This window comes from Oncorhynchus masou, chromosome 28 (genome assembly GCF_036934945.1).
Source record: "Oncorhynchus masou masou isolate Uvic2021 chromosome 28, UVic_Omas_1.1, whole genome shotgun sequence".
Lineage (NCBI taxonomy): Eukaryota > Metazoa > Chordata > Actinopteri > Salmoniformes > Salmonidae > Oncorhynchus > Oncorhynchus masou.
In genome coordinates, this window is record NC_088239.1 from 51,288,380 (window position 1) to 51,314,151 (window position 25,772).

General features: G+C 41.4%; 2 protein-coding genes across 3 annotated transcripts; both read left to right on the plus strand.

Annotated features, from left to right (window-relative positions):
- The first annotated feature begins 3,348 nt into the window (after window positions 1–3,348).
- On the plus strand, window positions 3,349–25,093 carry LOC135517820 (calcineurin B homologous protein 3-like). 2 transcript variants are annotated; one of them, XM_064942446.1, is made up of 9 exons: window positions 3,349–3,686; window positions 9,344–9,413; window positions 9,671–9,751; window positions 10,201–10,340; window positions 16,904–16,965; window positions 17,063–17,170; window positions 17,279–17,326; window positions 17,643–17,716; window positions 24,206–25,093. In XM_064942446.1, exons 1-9 carry the CDS (start codon window positions 3,623–3,625, stop codon window positions 24,369–24,371), a joined length of 813 nt encoding a protein of 270 aa, XP_064798518.1. In that variant the 5' UTR covers window positions 3,349–3,622; the 3' UTR covers window positions 24,372–25,093. The 2 variants fall into 2 exon arrangements, with proteins under 2 accessions (XP_064798518.1, XP_064798519.1); XM_064942447.1 differs by having other exon boundaries at window positions 3,351–3,686; window positions 24,236–25,093.
- On the plus strand, window positions 4,252–7,786 carry LOC135517821 (putative per-hexamer repeat protein 5). The gene is made up of 2 exons (XM_064942448.1): window positions 4,252–5,641; window positions 6,666–7,786. The coding sequence occupies exon 2, from the start codon at window positions 7,037–7,039 to the stop codon at window positions 7,607–7,609; it is 573 nt and encodes a 190-aa protein (XP_064798520.1). The 5' UTR covers window positions 4,252–5,641; window positions 6,666–7,036; the 3' UTR covers window positions 7,610–7,786.
- Window positions 25,094–25,772: the final 679 nt, after the last annotated feature.

The window sequence follows — 25,772 nt, forward strand, 5'->3', positions numbered from 1 at the left end:
ACCTGGCAGAGGAGGTTGAAGTTTATCTTCACAATAAGCATGGTCTTGATGGTAGGAACAGTGAACCTATTTCTTGCTGCTGTCCATAGATCATTCATTTGGGAGAACACTCTCTAGAATTGGTGCACAACATCAAGGTAAGCACATGACAACAGACGTTAATCTAGCCAGGTTAGTGTGTGGGATGTTGTTCTCTTTGAAGTGGGTAAGCACCGTGCTCCATCTCTGACTAAGCTATGTCTCAGATGTTTTCCATTCTTCAAGCAATCCTCCCTTTAGGAACTTTTGCAGGCCAGTATCCTCGTCACACAATGCATCCTCATTGATGGTCACATTGGGGCATTTTTCCTGCAGTGTGCCTGCTGCCTTCTGGATCTCTTCACGCTGAGGTTGCCTTTTTAAAAAGGAGACAATGTAAATCTTTTAGATTATCTGTGTGCTTTCCCCATGCTTGCAAGTAGTTCACAGCCGTTGTGAAGAATGATTGAGATGTTTTGAGAAAGCTCTCTTTAGACATTGCTCCAGTTTCCTCTAGCTCTCTCAGAAGTTCTCTGACCAAAACTGGAATGAAGTTTTCATCACGTCTTGCAGTCAATTTTGCCTTAATGTTTCTCAGAATTGCAGCTGACTCCACAGCACGGCAGTCCTGGCGTTCAAGCATCTTGATTGTGTCACTGAATACGGTCAGGCTGCCATGGACAAAGGCCAAAATTCAGTCAGTGGATCTTCAAACATTGTTCGCAGGACAACAGGGCATTTGTCTTCAGAAAGAAATAAGGATTTCAATGGCACATACATTTTCAGCACTCTTTCTAGAGCCGGGAACATGGACAGCCAGCGAACATTTCTGTGTCCTAAAAAAAGCTCTTCAGTCTTTCTACAACGGTGAAAATATCCAAATATCTTTGTGAGCAGGTACTCATCATCAAGGGGAATCATATCCAAAGCTGTTCTGGCCGTGTTATGAATGATGAGGGGAGGACAACCTAATCGAATCACCTCCCACTTCAGAGCATTTTTAACTTTGGTATGGACATGGACCCTCCCCAGCCTATTCAGTCCTCCAAAGTTGGTATTTGTGTTGTCGGCAGAGAATGCCACGACTTTGTTTTCCAGGTTACATTTTTGGATGAACACCAGGACCTCAGCAGCAATTTCCTCTGCTATTTCTCCTTTCAATTCAACAAAATCAAGCAGGTTTGTTTCCACAGATGTGTTGCCATCATATCTTACAATATCTGACTAGTATTGGCAGCAGCTTTACATGTCCATGATTGGACACATCAATGGACAGGGACACAAATTCAACCGGGTCTAGGTCCTGTGTTACCAAAGTAGTTAGCCATGGTGTAAACACATTACTCGCTATGGCTTCACATTTTGTCCTAGCACATGTAAACTACGGCTCATAAAGCTTCCGTGTCAGTTGTGCTGTGCAGCCCAGAGATCTGTAACTATGATTTTGTTGCATAGTGTGGTATGCAAAGACATCCCTCCTGCACAGCTAAATCATATTCTTCTTGGGAAGGGTCTACCTTCTTGAAGAATGTGGTGACAGAGAGCATACCAACACGGCCAATCAGAGAGGCTTTATGCTTTTTTGTCTGTTGATGTTCTACCACTGCCGTTCTTCCCCCGCTGCCAATTGAAAAAGAGGAATTACAAAGGGTGCAGTTAACCATTCTATCATCTTGACCTGAGCGTATAAATGGACATTCTCTCATGTTGTCATTAAAATGGCATTTCAGTTTCTTGGAACGAGCCATTGTACCTCCTCTGTCTGCTCTTCTTCACTCTCCTTGTGTCACTCTTCTTACTCTCTTAACTTTTTCTTCTCCTCTTTTCTTCACACCTCTTCCTGCTCTTTTTTCCTTTCCTTCTCTTTACCTTTCCACCTCACTCTTCCACATTCTCCTCGCTTCACTCTTTTTACTCCCTTAATCTTTCCTTCTCCAATCTTTAATAATAAATAGTACACTATTAGATAAAATACTTCCCATTGCATGCCTCATTTTTGTATTTTATCTCAAAAACATTGGTTGGAATAATACATTGGCAGTCTGTAATCATATATTTACCTTTCCTCCTCTATCTCTTTCACTCTTCTTCCTATCCAATCTTTGTCCTCTCCTTCCTCTCCACTCTCTAACAGTAAACATTATGCTAATGTTATCCATGAAAATTTCAAAATATATTTTCACACTACTTATTATAATGCCAAACCATTAAAATTGTAATCTACAAACGTTTTTTAACCTAGCTACTATGGCAGTAGCTAGCTAACCTAACTAGATAACTTAGTCGACATAGCTAATGTTAGCTAACATAACCTATTTAAAACCTTATAAAGCAGATCATCTATCTATATAATACATTGTGACATTATAACCTCATTAGCTAGTATCTCAAATGATTGTAACTTACCTGGCTTGAAAAGACGTTTGTGGTGATGTTGTCGATTCACTTGACACTTGCTAGCTTCTGGCTGAGTTTCCACATCAGTTTTCTCTAAAACTAGCACGAGCAAGTAGTTAGTAGAAGAGTGAATGAAGATGATATAGTGAGCAGCCCCCTCTGCTGGACAAAATAAGCATAACGCCATTGAGACGTCAACCGACAGACTATGCTGTCCGGTCTTTCTTGCCACGTAAAATATTATTTCACTTTGCAGTCTGTTTTAGCGCAGCTCCAGCCGGGGACAGGCCACCAAAAACGGGGACGTCTGGTCACCCAAAATTAGGTTAAAGGTTAGAGTTAGGGGAAGGATTAGCTAACATGCTGAGTAGTTGCAAAGTAGCTAAATAGTAGTAAGTAGTTGAAAAGTTGCTAATTAGCTAAAATGCTAAAGTTGTCATTGATGAGTTTCGAACACACAAAATTTGAGTTGCTAGACGTTCGCATTATATGCCTACCCATCCACCCTGACCAGCCACCCTACTTTCATTTTTGCCTTAAGTAACCATCTGCCTTATGTAACTACACATAACATATCATACATACTAAATGTAATGTCTCAGATTTACTCACAGAATAATACGACATTCTCCCCAAGAAAACAGAACTGCTATATATTTGTTTTAGGAAGGTTTGGCTTCAAGGTAGACTTTAGAGGCACAGCATTGGTCAATTTCCACAAACGTTTGGAATATGGAAAAATCTGGAATATTGCAGGGTATTTTATATGACTGGGTTACATTACAGAGGACTGCAGGGCAAGTGATGTGAATGCAGCTCATGTAATAAAGCGTTCAACATTGAATGTCGTACTGTACTACAATGTAGCCTAAGTAGGACACTGCTGACTGTAGTATGAGAACTAGATCACAGGAACCTAAATAATGCACTGTTGAAGAAAGTGTTGTGTCGTTGGATAGCCAAGTTGCGGAAGTGCGCGCTCAGCAGAGGCTGGCAGCTTGAAATGCATTTACATTAGGACCTTGCGCAGCCTACAGTACATATCGACCTGTAACATGATTTGTTGTTGGGGATATGATAATGAAAGAATATCTATTCCACTGAACTGACACCGTTTCGAGTTCAGTAGCCTACCTGCGTTGTCCTGAGCGAGACCAATCGTTATTTTCATGCGTCTGGATTGGTCGGCTGGCGCGTTTACAGAGTTATGGGTGCATTACAGTCGTTACCTGATGAACCCGAATACAGAAATCTCTCAGAAAAGACCGGCTGTGAGTATTACGTTTTTTTCCTGTAGGATACGATTATAATTGTTGAGAATAATCATATTTCTGGGCTTATGTAATCCTGCGCTAAAGTGTTTCATTATTGTGAAATGAAACGCCCCACAGTACAGGATCCCCATAACAACGTCATCTTGTGTGGTAGGTGTTCTGGGGGCTATTTACAGAGCAAAACAGCATGAGTTATAGATTGCTGTAGGCGATAGCACAACTGGATGAGAATCTTTACAAGTAGCCTATTACAGTGTTTTCCCGAATGCCTTGCAAGGAGAAGAGCTACTGTTATACCCCTGAAAGGGGGGGAATATATACATGAATCACACAGAGGTTGCTTCAGCTTCACATCAGTGTAATTCATATTTTGCATAAAATCATCAACAATTTACAATTTACATGCATTTCTCAAGTGCACAAAAAAAATATATTCTTTACATATGCATAGCTTTTACTATAAACCAAGATGCTACATTTATCAATGTATTCTTATTTATTATCCCTTTTTAAAATGACATTATCAAATGCAATGGCAAACCTTTTAACATTTTTAAATGCATGACACATGCCTTTATGAATTATCACTATTAACTATCCTTGTACCGTTTCTATCTTTATACCATTGTTATCAATTTTATCCCTATATGAACTCACTTCAATAAACAAAGACAACATGTATGAGCATGTATACATTCATCTTAGTGCTCTACTTTGCAATAACAACATAATTCATCTTCACATTTCCCAAAAGTTCTCTCACTCACCCATACACACACACACACACACACACACACACACACACACACACACACACACACACACACACACACACACACACACACACACACACACACACACACACACACACACACACACACACACACACACAGGAGATGAGCATGGCCCTTCCCAGCTAGGTAGTTTATGCTTGTGCCTAGAAACTTCAGCGAGAATTTGAAACTTGGCTACAATAATTGGGACTTGGGAGAGTGTTCAGAATCGTTCCGTAATTCTTCAGGTTTTTTAAACTAAAATGTAGACGTTAATGCCTTAGTTGTACATTTTCAGTGAAAATCACTGCAATAAATGTGCTTTAGGCCTTATATTGGCTACTCTATCTAGCTACTTCCCTCTCTTTACTGCTGGACAGCAGTTCTTGAACAAGTAAGTGGAAGTGAAGAACACTGTGCCCTGTGTTGTTGCGGTGCCGGCTTGCAGCACAAACTCTCCCCATTGTAGTTAGACTGTATCACGGTGACATCGAGATGGTTACAAATTATTTATTGTGTAGGCTATCCTATTCTAAATAAAATCAGTGGGATGGACAAATTGGCCACGTTAGCTGCTGCCGGCGACATGTGATACAGTTGCCCAGTGGGAAGCAGCTCACGTTGGCAAGTACCTTGATACACCGTTGCACTGGTCATTCTCATCGGCTTGTTGTTACGTTAGCTAATTGGTAGGTCAAGGTAACAAATACTACAAGTTATTTCCTCCATTGAAATAAGCATCGTTTTATTTTAACTAGTGCCATGCTGCTGTTCTTGCCAGCATAAACTATACTGAACAAAAATATAAATGCAACATGGAACAATTTCTAATATTTTATTGAGTTACATTACATATGAGGAAATCAGTCAATTGAAATAAATAAATTTGGCCCAAATCTATGGATTTCACATGACTGGGAATACTGATATGCATCTATAGGTCACAGATACCTTAAAAAAAGGTAGGGCCGTAGATTAGACAACCAGTCACTATCTGGTGTGACCACAATTTTCCTCATGCAGCGCACCACATCTAATTTGCATATAGGTGATCAGGCTGTTGATTGTGGCCTGTGGAATGTTGTCCCACTCCTCTTCAGTGGCTGTGCGAAGTTCCTGGATATTGGCGGGAATTGGAATACACTGTCGTACACATCGAGTCAATGGGTGACATGTCTGGTGAGTATGCAGACCATGGGAGAACTGGGACATTTTCAGCTTCCAGGAATTGTGTACAGATCCTTGCGACATGGGGCTGTGCATTATCATGATGAAACATGAGGTGATGGCGGCAAATGAATGGCACGACAATGGGCCTCAAGATCTCGTCACGGTATCTCTGTGCATTGCAATTCCCATCAATAAAATGTAATTGTGTTCGTTGTCCATAGCTTATGCCAGCCCATACCATAACCCCACCGCCACCATGGAGCACACTGTTCGCAATGCTGACTAAAGTCAGATGAAAGAAATGAAACTTGGTAATAGTATTAGACCAGATGAATCTCCTATATTTATTTAAGGGGTCTATTCTGACATGATGATAGAAAGACACTAGTGTAGGCCAGATACTGTATCTCCATGCAGTGGCTATAAAATATTCAAACTGCAAATTGCATGTGTAGTAGCAACGTTTTCTCCGGGTATCTTATGTACGTTTACAGTGTAGGCTTGATTGAACCACCATGAATAATAGATTAGATATTGTGTTTACAGCTTCAGAAAAACCTTGCAAGCAATGAGGCCATGAACAAAGAGGCTTTTTGTTCTCTGTTTCTAACATTGTCTGAAATCCCCACCCTCAGTGAGTTTCCTCATGCCACTGAAAATCCAATATTAGCTCATACTAGTTTGCCCATACAATAACCTGAGGAATGTATTGTTTGTACACACTGAAAAACACTCACTCACTTTGTCTCAATCACTCGCTCACTCATAAACACTCACTCACTCTCAATTCAAATATTGTGGCGATTGTTAGACATCAGTCCTTGTTTGAATTCATTTAAATACTTTGAGCTTATCCCTACTGTTCAGTCAGAACAGGTTTTTTTTCTCTCAGACTACATGTAATATATAGTTTATTTAAGTTACATTAGAAATACACATTTAAAAACAATGTATTTCTCTATACTCTATGCACTCACATAGACAATGACTGTCACGTTCTGACCTTAGTTCCTTTGTTATGTCTTTGTTTTAGTTGGGTCAGTGTAACGGCGTTCTTCTGTTGAAGGAGGAGCGGACCAAAATGCAGCGTGGTGGTAACTCATGTTTATTGATGAAAATAGACTAGACATGAAATAACTGAAACGTACAAAACAACAGACGGAAATGTGAAAAAACTATACAGCATATCTGCTGAATATAAACACAGAGACAGGAACAATCACCCACGAAACACTCAAAGAATATGGCTGCCTAAATATGGTTCCCAATCAGAGACAACGAAAATCACCTGACTCTGATTGAGAACCGCCTCAGGCAGCCATAGACTACGCTAGACACCCCACAAAACCCCAAGACAAAAACACACCACAGTAACCCATGTCACACCCTGGCCTAACCAAATAAATGAAGATAAACATAATATATTTAGACAAGGGCGAGCTGCAGACTGGCAGCTCCTTGCAGACTGACAGCTCCTTGCAGACTGACAGCTCCTTGCAGACTGACAGCTCCTTGCAGACTGGCAGCTCCTTACAGACTGGCAGCTCCTTGCAGACTGGCAGCTCCGGCTGCTCCATGCAGACTGACAGCTCTGGCTGCTCCATGCAGACTGACAGCTCTAGATGCTCCATGCAGACTGACAGCTCTGGCTGCTCCATGCAGACTGACAGCTCTGGCTGCGCTAAACAGGCAGGAGACTCCGGCAGCGCAGGAGAGGAGAAAGGCTCCGGCAGCGCTGAACAGGCGGGAGGCTCCGGCAGCGCAGGAGAGGAGGAAGGCTCGGGCAGCGCTGAACAGGCGGGATGCTCCGGCAGCGCAGGAGAGGAGAAAGGCTCCGGCAGCGCTGGAGAGGCGGAGCGCACTGTAGGCCTGTTGCGTGGTGCTGGCACTGGTGGTACTGGGCCGAGGACACGCACAGGAAGCCTGGTGCGGGGAGCTGCCACCGGAGGACTGGTGTGTGGAGGTGGTACAGGATAGACCGGACCGTGCAGGCGCACTGGAGCTCTTGAGCACCGAGCCAACCTTACCTGGCTCGATGCCCACTCTAGCCCGGCCAATACGAGGAGCTGGTATGTACCGCGCCGGGCTATGCACCCGCACTGGAGACACCGTGCGCTCCACAGCATAACACGGTGCCTGCCCGGTCTCTTTAGCCGCCCGGTAAGCACAGGAAGTTTGCGCAGGTCTCCTACCTGGCGTAGCCATACTCCCTGTGAGCCCCCCCCCCCCAATAAATTTTTGGGGCTGACTCTCGGGCTTCCAACCGCGTCGCCGTGCTGCCACTTCATACCAGCGCCTCTCCGCTGTCGCCACCTCCAGTTCTTCCTTGGGACGGCGATATTCTCCAGGCTGAACCCAGGGTCCTTTACCGTCCAGTTCGTCCTCCCATGTCCATTCCTTCTCTCGCTGCACCTTGGGGCGGCTGCACTCCCCTGGTTTAGCCCAGGATCCTCTCCCGTCGAGGATTTCCTCCCATGTCCAAAAGTCCTGTGTCTTTGGCCGCTGTTGCTGCTGTCCGCTACCACGCCGCTTGGTCCTGTTGTGGCGTTTGATTCTGTAACGGCGTTCTTCTGTTGAAGGAGGAGCGGACCAAAATGCAGCGTGGTGGTTACTCATGTTTATTGATGAAAATAGACTAGACATGAAATAACTGAAATGTACAAAACAACAGACGGAACCGTGAAAAAACTATACAGCCTATCTGCTGAATATAAACACAGAGACAGGAACAATCACCCACGAAACACTCAAAGAATATGGCTGCCTAAATATGGTTCCCAATCAGAGACAACGATAATCACCTGACTCTGATTGAGAACCGCCTCAGGCAGCCATAGACTACTCTAGACACCCCACAAAACCCCAAGACAAAAACACATCACAATAACCCATGTCACACCCTGGCCTGACCAAATAAATGAAGATAAACATAATATATTTCGACCAGGGCGTGACAGTCAGGGCGTGAGTTGGGGTGGGTAGTCTGTTCTTTTTTCTATGTTGTGTTTATGTGTTTGGCCTGGTATGGTTCTCAATCAGAGGCAGGTGTCGCTCTTTGTCTCTGATTGAGAATCATACTTAGGTAGCCTTTTCCCACCTGTGTTTTGTGGGTGATTGTTTTCTGTTTAGGTTGTTTTCCCTGACAGAACTGTGCACTTTTGCTTTCTCTGTTTTGTCATTTTGTTTGACTGTTTTTTTGTGAACATTAAATATTAACAATTTCCACTCAGCGCTTTGGTCTCATTCCAACGACGATCTTTACAATGACAATGGGAGAATGCAAAGTGAAATCGTTTTTACATCTGAATATACACTTTTCACATGAGGAAGGATGGCATCAACTGAAAATAGATGCTGAATAGACATTCAGCACTGCACTCTGCTTACACCGTGTGTATAATGTGTTAGGCCTGAGGATGTCAAAGCCTGAATGATACATTAGAGATCAGAACAGGACACAAATATACATTGTATTTGCAAAGATTATAAAACAATCGTGTTCCATTAACAGCATTACTGTGCAGTTTGTCATGGTTTCCTGCCCATTCAGTGGTAACTGATGTGCTGCCTGGCATTTTGCTAATTGGAGATGCCTCTTGAAGATGCACATAATTTCCGCTCCATCCATCTCGGCCTCTAACCTGCTGTGGTAGGTTGGCAAGATGTACCTCTCTGTCTTGGATTCACGACAGTCCCTTTTTTGTTCCTCAGTTTCCTTCGAGCAGATTGGAATCCTGCATAAAAGATTCAAGCAGTTGAGCCACAATGAAGACACGCTGAGGTAGGACTCTAATCATTTTTGGCATTCATACACATCCTAACACACTTTATTTTTTAACTTGTGCTGTTGTTACTTTTGGGTTTTTAGACACACATGGGTGTAATCCTGGCATAATGCATTTCTGATTAAGTGGTTCTTCCCATCTCTTTAGTATAAACCAGCCTAACAGGTTTTGTTTGGCCTTTTGTTTAGCAGGTGTTATAATTGACCCGCTTCCTGCTGCAAACCTAATTATCTTCTTGTCTTTTCACTCGTAGACGAGATGACCTCAACACAATTCCAGACCTGTCATGCAACCCGATCCGAACCCAAATTATAGAGGCCTTCTTTGACAAAAGGTTGGTGTTTATCATGTTTGTTAAGTACCTCATCAAGAACAAGACTTAAGGTTAACTGCTCTCAATATGCCCCCAGCTTTAACCTACATAGTATGATTTTTATTATACAGTAAGTTTTGTGGTTCCTCACAGGATTAGTCAAATGTGAGCCTGGTCCAGAAACAACCCCTAGCTACCCCAACCCACTAGCATTTGTGTAGATCGGAAAGGATTGAATATATGTATAATCTATATGGCAGTCATACAACCTAAGATATCAATATGCAAGTTGGAGCTATTACCATATTGTATACGGTATCCATTTCTTTCACATTTATGTGACGTGCCTAGGACGTAGTGCCTGTGGGTTGTTTCTAGAATGGCACATGGTTACTTTCTAATTAGCATTACAGAAAATATATGTTTACACAATGAAGATATTTATGTTTCTTGCTCGTATGCCTCTATAGAAACTTCCATCAGAATGGTGAGGGGACTGTCCAGGAGATCAGCTTTGAGGAGTTTCTGGTGGTCATGTCCCACTTCAGACCTCCAGCACTGGACATGACAGAGGAACAGAGAGAGATTATCAGGAGGGAAAAACTCCGCTGTGAGTGCCATCATTAAAATGTTACTGTATGGTGGTGTTAAGATAGATGTATTGCAGTTCAGTATCATTGGAAAATGTTACACTACATTGAAATGGATACCCAACATTATTGTTAGCGTGTGTACTTACTACAATGACATTGAAATCATTGGTTGTACAAGATACTGTGCACGTTTGAGGTGTACTATGGCTCACACTGTGACTGGAATCAATACTGGGCACATTAATCTGTCAACTTTCTGACCTTTACAAAATGGATTCAGCAACTTCTCATGGAACAATAGGGACTGTGAGGGCATACACACACACAGATACACTCAAACGCGCACATTATTTTATAGTTGTATTGTTGGTGTCATTTTGTTGTTGTATTGTTTGTATAGCGTTGTATTTTACATTTGTGTGACTCTCATTGTCGATTAGTTGTCGTGGAAATTCAACACAGGGACACTCAAAGTCAATATTAAATTAATCACTCTTAATTGTCAGCGAGCTGAGCGTTCTGCCAAAAGGTCTGAGGAGGGGGTCATGACTGTCTCCCCCTCTTATCTCGACCCAGCACCTATAGGAACCAATGATTGAGTGAGACAAGATGTACAATTCAAGGCTGTCCCCCCCAGTCTATACATTTTTCCTCCACATTCCCTACTTTTATCACTTCTATGATAATAATTGTTAAACATGTAATGAGAGACACTTTCTAACCCTTCATTCTGGGTTATGCAATCTAATTAGTATGGTCATAATATCATCATAATAACTGTTATATTTTTATTAACAGGATTGAATTTATCAAAAATACACACACATACACACCATGTTAATAACACAATTATGCAAACTTTTTTGCAATTTGGGATCCTCAACATGCGAACAGGGATTCCAACCAAGTTGCAAGCTACCATTCTGGTTGTGGGGAATTATTCTTAGCTACAGTGGCAATGTATTCGTTGATGTCAGTTATATTAGAAAAGTGATCTGGGACAAAAGTACAGCTTTCATCGCAAATGATTGGACGAGTGCCCCCTTGACCTGACAAAAGATAGTCAAGAGCCTCTCTGTTTTTCAGAGCGAATTTACGCAATTCTTTTAGTTCCCCATTCAATTCTTCCAGGGCAATTTGGTCATCCCTAGATCCATCACGACTGGTCTGCCGACGTAATCGTCCGAGATGGTTTCAATAGGCTCTTCCATTGCGATGTCTCCGGCCCGCTAGCTGTCTGAATTGCTGTGTCTCCAGCTCGCCTAGCATAGTAGCGACTACTAAACGGCTCCCTGACTCACCTATTGCTACTCTTTGGACCCTATGATCACTTGGCTACACATGCCTCTCCCTAATGTCAGTATGCCTTGTCTATTGCTGTTTTGGTTAGTGATTATTGTCTTATTTCACTGTAGAGGCCCCAGCCCTGCCAAATATGCCTTAGATAGCCCTTTTGTTCTACCCCCCTACACATGCGGTGACGTCACCTGGCTTAACTGATGCCTCTAGAAACAAAACCTCTCTCATCATCACTCAATGCCTAGGTTTACCTCCACTGTACTCACATCCTACCATACCCTTGTCTGTACATTATGCCTTGAATCTATTCTTCCACACCCAGAAATCTGCTCCTTTTACTCTCTGTTCTGAATGCACTAGACGACCAGTTCTTATAGCCTTTAGCTGTACCCTTATCCTACTCCTCCTCTGTTCCTCTGGTGATGTAGAGGTTAACCCGGGCCCTGCAGCCCCCAGCACCACTCCCATTCCCCAGGCACTCTCATTTGTTGACTTCTGTAACTGTAAAAGCGTTGGTTTCATGCATGTTAACATTAGAAGCCTCCTCCCTAAGTTTATTCACTGCTTTAGTACACTCCATCAATAAGGTTTCCATCCCCAACTACAACATTTTCCTTCAAGATAGAACTGCCAAAGGGGGATGAGTTGCAATTTACTGCAGAGATAGCCTGCAGAGTTCTGTCATACTATCCAGGTCTGTGCCCCAAAAAATATAGCTTCTACTTTTAAAAATCCACCTTTCTAGAAACAAGTCTCTCACCGTTGCTGCTTGTTATAGACCCCACTCAGCCCCAAGCTGTGCCCTGGACACCATAGGTGAATTGATTGCCCCCCATCTATATTCAGAGTTCGTACTGTTAGGTGACCTAAACTGGGATATGCTTAACACCCTGGCCATCCTACAATCTAAGCTAGATGCCCTCATTCTCACACAAATTATCAAGGAACCTACCAGATACAACCGTAAATCCGTAACCATAGGTACCCTCTTAGATATCATCCTGACCAACTTGCCCTCTAAATACACCTCTGCTGTCTTCAACAAGTCTCTCAGCAACCACTGCCTCATTGCCTGCGTCCGTAATGGTTCTACGATCAAACGACCACCCCTCATCACTGTCAAACGCCCCCCGCTTCTCCTTCACCCAAATTCAGACAGCTGATGTTCTCAAAGAGCTGCAAAATCTGAATCCCTACAAGTCAGCTGGGCTAGACAATCTGGACCCTCTCTTTCTAGAATTATCCGCCAAAATTGTTGCAACCCCTATTACTAGCCTGTTCAACCTCTCTTTCGTATCGTCTGATATCCCCAAAGATTGGAAAGCTGCCGCGGTCATCCCCCTCTTCAAAGGGGGAGACACTCTAGACCCAAACTGTAATAGACCTATATCCATCCTGCCCTGTCTTTCTAAAATCTTTCTAATAGCCAAGTGAACAAACAGATCACCAGCCGTTTCGAATCCCACCATACCTTCTCCACTATGCAATCTGGTTTCCGAGCTGGTCATGGGTGCACCTCAGCCACGCTCAGGGTCCTAAACGATATCATAACCACCATCGATAAAAGACAGTACTGTGCAGCAGTCTTCATCGACCTGGCCAAGGCTTTTGACTCTGTCAATCACCACATCATTTTCGGCAGACTCAATAGCCTTGGTTTCTCTAATGACTGCCTCACCTGGTTCACCAACTACTTCTCAGATATAGAGTTCAGTGTGTCAAATCGGAGGGCCTGTTGTTCTGACCTCAGGTAGTCTCAATGAGGGTGCCACAGTGTTCAATTCTTGGGCCGACTCTTTTCTCTGTATATATCAATGATGTCGCTCTTGCTGCTGGTGATTCTCTGATCCACCTCAACGCAGACGACACAATTCTGTATACATCTGGCCCTTCTTTGGACACTTTGTTAACAGACCTTCGAACAAGCTTCAATGTCATGCAACGCTCCTTCTGTGGCCTCCAACTGCTTTGAAATGCTAGTAAAACTAAATGCATGCTCTTCAACCGATTGCTGCCCGCACCCGCCCGTCCGTCTAGTATCACTATTCTGGACGGTTGACTTAGAATATGTGGACAACTGCAAATACCTAGGTGACTGTAATCTCTGAGTAGCAGCCAGTTTACTCTGGACACCTTTTTATCCAAGCTACTCAATATTGCCCCCCAGTCCCAAAGAAGTGTTAAGGTGCATCCTTTCTAACCAATTAAAAACCCACAAAAACCTAAATATAAAGACCCCACGCAATAAATCAAACACAGTGTTAACGCCACTAACACATATTCATAACAGGTGGGCTGTGTGTGGATGTTGGTGTGTGGTAAAATGTAGGGTAAAAACAAACAAAATGTCCAGGCCTTACTTAATTTGGGAGCTCCCTTAACAGCCAGTTCCAGGTACCTTTTATATTGTATAGTACACAGTCTCAATAACAGCTCTCCTAAGGCACCTGCCTCAGGAAGCCTTTCAAGGGGAGAGATACAGAATCATTGGTAAACATGTATAAAAAAAAACTTGTTAGCGCACATTCCATCAGTCCTGGAAGAAAGAAAATAAACATTTACTTAGTTTTCACTATGCTACATTTTAATCTGTCCTAAAAATTCTTAGTCTTAATAAAGTTTACTGCATCTTGGGCAGGAAGTCTTGATAAAACCATGTGTGTACAGAATTATACTTCAGACACATCAGATGATACAGTGTCCTGTAAAGCTGAATAGACACCTTCTAAAGTAAACAATCCAAAAGCCCCTTTTTTGTAGTCTTATCATTTTGACCTGTTGCATTGACATATGTCCTGTACTCACTGTCCCTGTAACATCAACTCGTCAAAATATGAAACCTGTTGTTTAACAAATGTGCTAGGACATTCAAACTTTGGTGCTGGCTTATCAGCTCAATATTCGGTACTGAAACTCGGTAATCTCCCTTATTACTTCATTTGCATCTTGAATGATTCTCGTCGTTACTTCCTATGCACCATATGTATCTTCAACATTTTTCTTGCTGCTACTTCCTATACATAAACAAATTACACCTCATGCTCAATAACACCTTGTGCTATTAGTAGTGGCTGCAGACCATGTAGACACTTCTCTTATAAATGCCTACAGACAGCTGTCAGCGGGGCTTTATCGTGGTACCGTTACTTGCCCTCACTCTAGTCTTCTCTTAAGACTAGTTCTAGCCTCAAGACTAGTGGTACCATTTTATGTTTATTTTAATTTTATTTTAAATTATACAAATAATTTAAGTTGACTTACTAAAATTCAGATGAAATGTTCCTCAGAGGTTCACAGATCAGGTATCTTCTTCCGGCAGCTCTCAGTAAAAGTCTGGTCTAGGAGGGTCCACGTTGTCTTTGGTCAGACGGGAAATGCACTTACACTTTCTCACTGTCTCCCTTGCAGACCTTCACTGGGATGCCCCACAGGTGGAATCACTGATCAAATTGTCATCGAAATCCAACACAGGGACACTCAAAGTCAATTTGAAATGAATCACTATTTGCTTAGCCGCGGCAGTCCCGTTACTTCTCTTATATACTGCTTACACAGACAAGCTACATAGGCATGGTAGAATAGGGTTGGTTCCTGCGTGTGTCTGGCACCGTCTCATATCTTAACTTATAGAACATATTCTGTGCATTCTTCCAAAAGGGATGAGGGGGGGGTCATGACAGTCTCCCCCTCATATCTCTACCCAGCACCTACAGGAACCAATGATTGTATGAGACAAGATGTACAATTCAAGGCGGTCCCTCCAGGCTATACATTTTTCCTTCACACAGTGTATCAGTGTTTTGTTACTTGTCATGTTTTGTGTTTCTTGTGGATCTCAGGAAGAGTAGCTGCTGCTTCTGCAAAAGATAAATCAACAAACAATAACAAATACTGTATATCCCATAATATACAGCATTTCTATTTATTTATTTATTTATTTATTTCACCTTTATTTAACCAGGTAGGCAAGTTGAGAACAAGTTCTCATTTACAATTGCGACCTGGCCAAGATAAAGCAAAGCAGTTCGACACATACAACGACACAGAGTTACACATGGAGTAAAACAAACATACAGTCAATAATACAGTATAAACAAGTTTATATACGATGTGAGCAAATGAGGTGAGATAAGGGAGGTAAAGGCAAAAAAAGGCCATGGTGGCAAAGTAAATACAATATAGCAAGTAAAACACTGGAATGGTAGATTTGCAATGGAAGAATGTGCAAAGTAGAAATAAAAATAATGGGGTGCAAAGGAGCAAAATAAATAAATTAATTAAATACAGTAGGGAAAGAATTAGTTGTTTGGGCTAAAATATAGGTGGGCTATGTACAAGGTGCAGTAATCTGTGAGCTGCTCTGACAGCTGGTGCTTAAAGCTAGTGAGGGAGATAAGTGTTTCCAGTTTCAATGTTTTTTGTAGTTCGTTCCAGTCATTGGCAGCAGAGAACTGGAAGGAGAGGCGGCCAAAGAAAGAATTGGTTTTGGGGGTGACTAGAGAGATATACCTGCTGGAGCGTGTGCTACAGGTAGGAGTTGCTATGGTGACCAGCGAGCTGAGATAAGGGGGGACTTTACCTAGCAGGGTCTTGTAGATGACATGGAGCCAGTGGGTTTGGCGACGAGTATGAAGTGAGGGCCAGACAACGAGAGCGTATTGGTCGCAATGGTGGGTAGTATATGGGGCTTTGGTGACAAAACGGATTGCACTGTGATAGACTGCATCCAATTTGTTGAGTAGGGTATTGGAGGCTATTTTGTAAATGACATCGCCAAAGTCAAGGATTGGTAGGATGGTCAGTTTTACAAGGGTATGTTTGGCAGCATGAGTGAAGGATGCTTTGTTGCGAAATAGGAAGCCAATTCTAGATTTAACTTTGGATTTGAGATATTTGATATGGGTCTGGAAGGAGAGTTTACAGTCTAACCAGACACCTAAGTATTTGTAGTTGTTCACGTATTCTAAGTCAGAGCCGTCCAGAGTAGTGATGTTGGACAGGCGGGCAGGTGCGGGTAGCGATCGGTTGAAGAGCATGCATTTAGTTTTACTTGTATTTAAGAGCAATTGGAGGCCACGGAAGGAGAGTTGTATGGCATTGAAGCTTGCCTGGAGGGTTGTTAACACAGTGTCCAAAGAAGGGCCAGAAGTATACAGAATGGTGTCGTCTCAGCAAATGCATTACAGCGATTCCTCGTGACACTTGCAGACCTTTGTTAAGGAAATATTTGTAAAGACAGACCAACAGAAAAGAGTTTAACACTTTCTTATTTGTTCCCCAGTCCTGTTTAACATGCACGACACAGACAATGATGGAACAATCACTCTGGAGGAGTACCGACACGTAAGCCACTGCCTAGGCCTATCTTTCAAGTACAAAAATACACTATCTGCCTATTACTGTTGTAACCATGTCTGCCTTGCCTCTGCATGTACTCTAGGTAGTGGAGGAGCTGCTGTCTCGGAGTGGAGCCCTCGGGAAGGAAACGGCTAAAGGCATAGCAGATGCTGCCATGCTGGAGGTAGCTAGTATCTCCATGGGTCACATGGTACGGCTGCTTTATTAACATTACATTCCTCACTCTGAGTGTTAGACCTGGAACCTATTATTCGTTTTTTAAATTATTATATTCAATAATCTCATTCTTCATTCTCAGGAACCAGATGAGTTTTATGAGGGGATCACTTTTGAACATTTCCTAAAGGTTTGTAATACAACATTATTTTGTGTCTAAAAGAAGTCATGGCTTTAGCTTTTCTTTTTCAATGGTTTTGCAAACGAACACTGTATAGCTTCAAAATATGGTTAAAACTATAATTTTGATATGATGGATGGTCTGTCCTTGCATCCATTTCTCTGTCTTAGAATTTTGAAGTGGTTACATTTCGCCAGCCCCATCTCTCTGCTGTTTGCCAATAGCAGCACAATTGTTGTCTTGTTATTGGAGTACACATAGTTGAAGGCATCATCAGAGTTTAGTAACTATGTAATATACTGGTAGTAAAACGATTTATTTTCAGATACTGAAAGATATTGAGATCGAGACAAGAATGAACATTCGCTTTTTGAATATGGACACGACGAACCTGTGCAAGTGAGGATCTTCCACCTTTTTTATTACTATGCAGCACCAGCACTCTTTTATGGTTGTTATTTAGTGGCCAGTTAGGGCACACTTTAAGCAGTGACGTGCGGTTGGTGTCTGGGTAAGCACTGGCTGTTATCAAAGCCAGATTTACTCACAAATAAACCTTCATGAAGCCCAAGTGTACCATACAACAGATAGCTCCAACAACCAGAGTGACACAGGCTATTAACCAAAATTGACAACAATGTTCACCAAAATGTGACCAACCGGCTCGTTTCGGTCTTATGTATCAACATTTTAAATGCTGTTTTTTACATTGGATAAAAGTAGAGACTCAGAGATCTAGAAAATGGTATATCATACACTCCAGTTGAGGAACAATGGGAAAGTCATTCTGCATAGAAAGTTGATAAACTTATGACCCCACTTTTGAGAAAATGTCCCTTGAATGTTTTGGTACACCTACTGGAGAGCTCATCTTTGTCTACACCAATTCAGAATCGTTCACACCCTCTTAAGTCTTAGCCCCACCCATCTCTTTAAGGATTCACATGTGAGGCCATGTGTTAAGCAGAGTGAGTACAGTAGTGTACTAAACAACCAAAGCTTTCAAGACTTAAGGCTGGTTTACACTACGTCTAGTGTCATGCCTGTAGACAATTGTTGCAGTGACATCATGGACATTCTATTGTCGTCCCACAACAAGCTTGTCGTTATGAAAAAGTATAAGGACAAAACTGACAGGCTGCATGACATCAACAGCCTGGTGATCCAAAATAGCATAACTGGTGTATTTTAACACCAATAAATCCATCTGCTTAAAAATGTATTTAGTATATGTCAATCTAGCAAACCAGACAACTAAAACCAACTTTCTAAACAATGTTGTGGTTCGATTCTTGCTTAGCTGAGTTAGCTGGCTAGCCATTTCAAATAATGACCATATCATATTGCTGACAATGTCTTTACTTTAACTAATTTATATTCTTTATTACAGGAAAATAAACTCACAACAAGATCATTATTTACAAGTTAATGGTGAGCAGAAAATAGCTTAAGGTTGTGAGTGTGACAAAATAAAAGCAGGGCATTCTACTGGAGAATTTTAGAACTTGAACACTGTCTCATTGGCCTAATGTTATATCCTAATTTGACTTTGGTGCAGGTAATTTTGTTCTTCACCTTACCATCTCTTGTAAAAGCACACTTTATCAAATAAAATCAAAGTTACTTGTCACATGCACAGGATACAGAAGGTGTAAACGGTACAGTGAAATGATTACTTGCATAGTGGAGTTTTTTGTTTAGACATGTAGCTAACTAGTTAAACAATAAACCATAATCCCAACTCATAACGTTACTACCCTGCATGAATCTGCTGGTAGCTAAAAAACTAGCCAACTTGGTTAAATATTAGCTATCTCGCTAACATTAGGCTATAATTAGCAATGCAAATGGATTTTAGATACAAATAATATTGCTACACAGATCATACATGTAACATAAGCTAGTGAGCCAGCCAGCTAACGTTAGCTAGCTAGCTAACAGTACACTTTAACTTGTAATGAAAATTACTTTCTGACAAAATTAGAAACAGTTAATTTCTGAAAATGTAGCTTCTCCCTCTCATCGATTCTATAATTTCTCTTAGTTTGAAGATGTAATCCAGAGACTGGTGTTTTATACAACAGCCTTCTGTGTGTTCTATTTTTGACTCCTTCCGCATATTTGCTATCAAACGGCAGAATTTTCTCCATCTCCTTAGCTATCAAACTCTGCTTTCACCGGACATTCCACTGATTTCAAAACGTGGTCCTCCAGAAAGTGGAGCGCATTAGCAACACTTTTGTAGTTCTTTGTGATATCTTTAAAAAAAAGCTGCGTTAGAAAGGATTACCCACACATACTGAGCAGCTTATGTTATAGACAGAAGCGTGCTACATGGCAGAACAATCTAAACTCATCTCTCGACATGTCCAGTCCATCCATTATCTCAGCTAATCCTGGTTAGCAGGAAGGTTCCTGTCTTTTTCAGTGGCTAAACCAACTAAGCTCGTAATTTAACAATTGTATTTCGTATTTACAGATTGCATACAAGTTATTAAGGCACATGAAAGTTCACATGTCCCAGAAGGCATTTCTGGCCAAAAACAATTTAATTTGCAACACATTGCCTTTCACAATGGATTTACAATTCTTCCAATGTGCTTCCCACACAAACACACACACACACATAATAATATTACCATGTGAAATATTATTACACACACACATGTATATAATAAATAAGGTTCTAACAAAATGTTCATATCAACAATCGAAATTACTGAAAAATGCATTCAAACGGTCGTGTGGGATACACATCTCCAAGGCCCCCTTCCGTTTCATTTTCACATTGACTCAAAAAGTAATTCCCATTACGTCCACAAAGCTAAAGCAAATGTCCAAGATGTCTTAAAGTCGGGGTAAAACGTCTTAATTGGTACAGCCCAGTACTCACTTTTTGCCTGTCTGACACATGACACCTGTCATGCCACGTCTTGTAGAGATCCTGTATGCTGCCTCTATATGGTCTTAACTTTAATTTAGTTGACATTCCACTCTTTGAACCCTCTAAACAGTGCGTTCCATTATTTCAACTTGGAAAATTGTTTGAGGTGCAGTATAGTGTCAATTTGTCAGGTTATTTTTGCTAGTTAGCTAGCTTTGTTCAGTTCAAGCGGTGCAAGCGTCAAATTATGTAGACATGTCCAAATGCACAGTTTACCCCAGACAATACCCACACAACATGTTTAGGCAATACGCATGCGTAAAATATGAAATCGGCTCAATACAACACATGAAGATATGTCAAACTAGGCAAAGCAGCGATGCCTAAGCTGACCCTGTCTATTAACAGTGACTGGAGTCAGGAACGGCCACAGTGTCAATGGCAGAAAAGGAAGGCATGAATATCCTAGCCACTTTCCTGAGGTTTTGCATAAAAAACACCAGATTCACTGAGAAAAAAACATGAACAAAAAAAAGAATGTAAATGTTTTATACAATTTGTTTTTTTGATTTGGCTTTTCATAAGAGCTTTTTTTATTACATTATCACAGGGTCAACAGGGCCTACCCTGACTGCACGTCACTGACTAAGTACACTGACAAACTATTAGAAAGCTCTGTTTATGGTTTGGTTTTGGGTTGTTATGAGCTTTTGATCGGGGGAAGATTTAAGCTTCTACTGTCTAGTAGCTTCTGACACTGTTATGTTTTTACAAATGGACTGCATTGAAAATATGAATGAGTAACTATGCAAATATACACAGATTAACAGTTGGTATGTTATGAATTTAGCATGCAGTTTTAATGACAACATGTATCTGTCACAACATACTTTTTTATGCAAGAATATAAACAATGCACTAAATGTTATCAATCAATAATCAATTCAATAGCAAAGCAATAAACCAGTAATAATATCGCAATAAAGCAATATCCAATCATGCAGCGCTATGATTAAAGTGCATGCAATTCATCTCCTATTATACTGTATCTATGGCAGTGTGTGGAATGAGCAAAAAAAATGCACAAGGAAAACCAAGAGCATGCGTCTTCTGTCTATACCATCATGCACACCAAAATAGTTGTGCTGCCACTGCCATCAATTTGGAATCAAAGGTTAGATTTCCATGTGCATTAACAAGTTACTGACCAATAGAAACAAAGTACTTATTGCCGTTGTGATGTTTGACTGACCAGCCTAGCATACTGGTATACAGTATAGCATACTGCAAATGTACTTGAGCTATGGCAACACCCTCCTGATATTGAAGATTGTTCTTTCAAGTCAAATGTGCATCCGACTTTTACAAAGAATGAAACTTTCGCAGACAAGCATTTGTTGACTGTTAGAAATGGGAACAATGTTATCCCCCATATATGAATGTTAGCTACGCATGTTAGCTGTCTTTGTATTTTAATATACATACATCCATATACTGTATGTTTGTACTGTAAAATAAAATCTTTTCATTCCTTTTTTGGGATGTTATTGTAGCGAGGAATAATGTAAATGATGTGATCTTCTCTTTTTATTGGGATAACATTAAAATAGAACATGTGTATGATTTTGGTATTAATTTGAATGATGATGTAGGAATTGCAGCATTTTTTTAAACTCTCGTACAGCCTTGGAGAGAGATCAAGAATGAAACTTGAATTTGCTTTGAGCTTAATCAACATCAAAGTGCATTTTATGTAATTAACTTTCTCAAAAACCGTCAACTTCCACACACCTCATATACTGTTTTTCCCAGACATATGTTAAATCATTACTCCCTCAGTCATAGTGTTTATGCTGTGGTGAGGGTGGTCGCCCTTACCTTAGCCAAACATGACAAACACACCACAGACCTCACTGCCCATCTAAACTAGTTTCCATTCAACTCAGGTTGTACTCTGATGGTCATCATGCTCTTGCAGCAACCAGCCGCAAAGTGTTTCTCTGTCTGTGTTTGTTATTTTGTATTTGACCAGCTTTAGATCATCTGTTTTAAATCACGGAATTCAATGATCTAGTAGATCAATGAAATAGAAAGAGCAGTGTTGAACTCTTCCTCTATTTCCTTTTGGGAACATGGCGTTAGCAGCGTTGTTTTTATAGTGGACGGTGTTTCACCTGGCACAAATTTTGCAAGAACTTCCCCATTCTTAATCAATGGATCCAGTACAGCAGGAAGTGTTCTTCTCCAATGGAATAATCCCCAGAATGCCAATCCTCCCTTGGATCTAATCTACCCAAACCTTGATGCATTTGATTATAATAATGGTCAATGGGATTCTAGCAGCAGGCTGCTGGCGGGCTACACCGCAACATGAGAAAGCAGGGGAAGAGTGGAGTCCGGGAAAGGGCAAAGCGCCAATCTGTCACGCATTCTCCTGCCTTCTATCATTCTAGAACATGCCCAGTCTCTTCGCAAAACTGATGAACTGCAAGCCCATGTTCGTTTCCAACATTAATTCAGAAATGCCTGTATTCTGTCTCTTACAGAGACATGGTTTAAGAATATGAACTTGGACTGTGAGTTGGTGATTGACTGGTTTGGGGCACCTATACGCTTGGACCGAGAGGCCCGAGGTTACCGGTAAGACACTGGGTGGTGGAGTGTCTTTATGTGAATGAGCGCTGGTACAAAACTGTAGCCTACTGTTTAGGGAAAAACTATGCACTAAGGATGTTGAACTGCTATACGTGTGTTTACGCCCCCACCATCTGCCCCAGGAATTTCCTTAAATATTCCTCACCGTGGTTTGCATTCACCCGAAGGCAAATGAGAGTAATGCCGCATAGTTAATACTCCAGCCGACGCAGAAACTAAATTTCCAGATGACCCGAACATCATCCTTGGGTGCTTTAACCACCGTATTAAGACAAAAACTTTGGGCAAATTTCATCAGTACGTCACATGCCCATAACAACATCCTGGTCTTATGTTACGGTTCTTTTAAGGGAGTGTATAAATCCCCCCCTACTCCCGAAATGGGCACAGCTGACAACAACTGCATGGCCCTTATCCCGGTGTATCGCACAGCCCTGTGGAGGGGTAAAGAGCTTTCGTAGCGGATTAAGAACTGGACTGAGATTCCTCCCTGACCCTTCAGGGGTGTATTGAATGAGTGTACAGACTGGGACATGCTTAAAGAGTCGTGCTGATATTGACGATCTCACTGATGCTGTTACTTCCTGGGTTTCATATTGTGAAGATGTAGTCATCCCAGATAATGTTGTGAAGGTTTACGTACCCCAATATTAAGCCCTGGATTAGCAAGTCTCTCAGGGTGCTGTTAAACAGTAAGATAAATGTTAAGATGGAAACCTTCAGGAGAGCTAAACAGGTGTACAAGGAAACAATTGAAAGAGAACTTGGTAACAATTTAGTCTCTGCCTGGGATAGTATGAAAACTATTGTGGGGATAATAACATTTTTTTAAAGGTGTCACTAGATGGCTTTAATTCTGACAATCAACTGGCACAGTAGTTTTACCCGGGACCAGACAATATAGGCAGCCGCCTGCTCACCTCCTGTGCAGAGAAACTAGGCCCTATCATTTATTATGTCTTTATGTCGCTCAGCCAGCAGAGGGTGCCAAATCTATGGAAACAGTCTACTGTGATACCAGTCGCCAAGAACAAACACCTAAAGGTTTTTAACGACTACAGACCAGTCACCTTGACTTCCTTGGTCATTACGTCCTTAGAGAAACTGATTAAGAAAGCGCTTCTGGACAAGACACAGCACCTTCTTGATCTGTTTCAGTTTGCATATAAGGCTAAGTGGGGTGTACAGGATGCTACTGTCACCCTAACTGACCTTCCGTGCAAACATCTAGGGTAGAAAAAACGAATGGAAAGTTTTTATTTGTTGATTTCTCATCTGCTTTTAACACCTTTTAAAACCCCATCTGTTTGTGAACCAACTCACTAACTCACTAATGCACTCTCATGTAGTGGGTTGGACCTCAACTTTCTAACCAACAGAACCCAGAGCGGGAGGGTGAATGGATGCCTGTCAGGGGAGCTGTCATCACCAACAGGCTCACCCCAGGGATCTGTCTTCTCATCACTCCTCTATACCCTGTACACTGATGGTTGTCGAAGCCAGTACGTGAACTGACACGGAAGTCCCCCTACCTTCAGAACATTATCATCAAAGGACAGGACAGTGTAGACAACTACAAGTATCTTGGCACAATGATAGCTAAAATAGTGAAAGTGGCAGGGAAGTCCAGCAGAGTAGTCTGTCTGACCTGTACAAGAGAACAAATAAGTGGTGATGAAGGCAGAATCCATCCTGTCTGACTGTGTCCATCCCCTACACCTTGAGTTCCAGATCCTACCCTCTGCCTCCCGGTGTAGATTCCCCACTGTTAATACTAATAGGTACCAGCACTCTGTCACCACAATAGCCATTTCCCTTATGAATATAGGGAAGATAATGAGGTAGGCTAGGGGTGATTTTGAGGATGATGATGGTAAAATGTTGTTGATGATGATGAAGGTGATGTTTCCGTTGTTTTGGGGTTTTTGTCAGCACATTGATTATATGTTGTTGACAAGATGACCTAATATAGGGAATATAGAACACTTTACTTATTAGACAACTTTGGCTCACTGTACTTTTGTGCTTCTGATAATGTCGGTCACTAGTAGGCCTACTGTATATATTAGTATTGATGGCTATTAGTATTGATGGACCAGCTAGACCATTGTATTCCCTAGAACTGTGTGTCATTGTAATCCATGTGGATTTTATACTGTTTGTTCAATGTTGTTTTTAATTATCCTTAGCTGCAAAACCAATTTCCCTCTGGGACAATTAAAGTTGAAACTTGAACATACTGACCTAATTGTATTGTGCGTGCATTCTTGTAAATGAACAATGATTTACCATAGTTGACTGTAATTTGCTTTTATTTGTAGTTTTCAGCACAGTACATTACATTTACATAAACAACTCCCAAAGGGGAATACTCCTGCAGACTTCCTGGTTCTCCCATCAAATTTGCCAAATTTATCTGAAGGGAGTTTTTCTCTGTCTGTTCTTTGTGAGCTGACAGACTTTTAGCTGACTGTAGCAGCTTTCATCATCCTCCCATTTTCCCTGTATATATATATATGACCTTTCACCTCATCTTGGATATAGAAGATAACATGATAAATAGAAAGCTTAGGTTCACCTAAAAAGGATGATTATCAAGTATGTTTCAATCCCAAAGGGAATCTATGTTAATGACCTTTTATTCCAATGATGTTTTAGGATTTCAGATGTTGCCCAGACTTACCCACTTGTCTCTTTAAATAAAGTTCTGGGTTAAAACAGGGAACTTGATTCATGACCTAGAGTGTATCCCTCCTCAACTTCCAGTTTTGCATGAGCTCGTGATCTAAGGAAAGCCTAGAATATTTCTGATGGTATTTGTCTGTACTGCTTATTTGGATTGTTTTTGACAAATGCTCACTGTTACCAAACTGTTTCATTCATTCATTCATTCATTCATTCATGTCAACTGCCAAC

Bases quoted from the DNA above. Each gene is read 5' to 3' on its own strand.
- LOC135517820 (XM_064942446.1), top strand. From the start codon at position 3,623: ATGGGTGCATTACAGTCGTTACCTGATGAACCCGAATACAGAAATCTC. The intron at 9,414-9,670 runs GTAGGACTCTAA...TTTCACTCGTAG, and splicing joins CACAATGAAGACACGCTGAG to ACGAGATGACCTCAACACAA. The intron at 9,752-10,200 runs GTTGGTGTTTAT...ATGCCTCTATAG, and splicing joins GAGGCCTTCTTTGACAAAAG to AAACTTCCATCAGAATGGTG.
- LOC135517821 (XM_064942448.1), top strand. From the start codon at position 7,037: ATGAAGATAAACATAATATATTTAGACAAGGGCGAGCTGCAGACTGGC.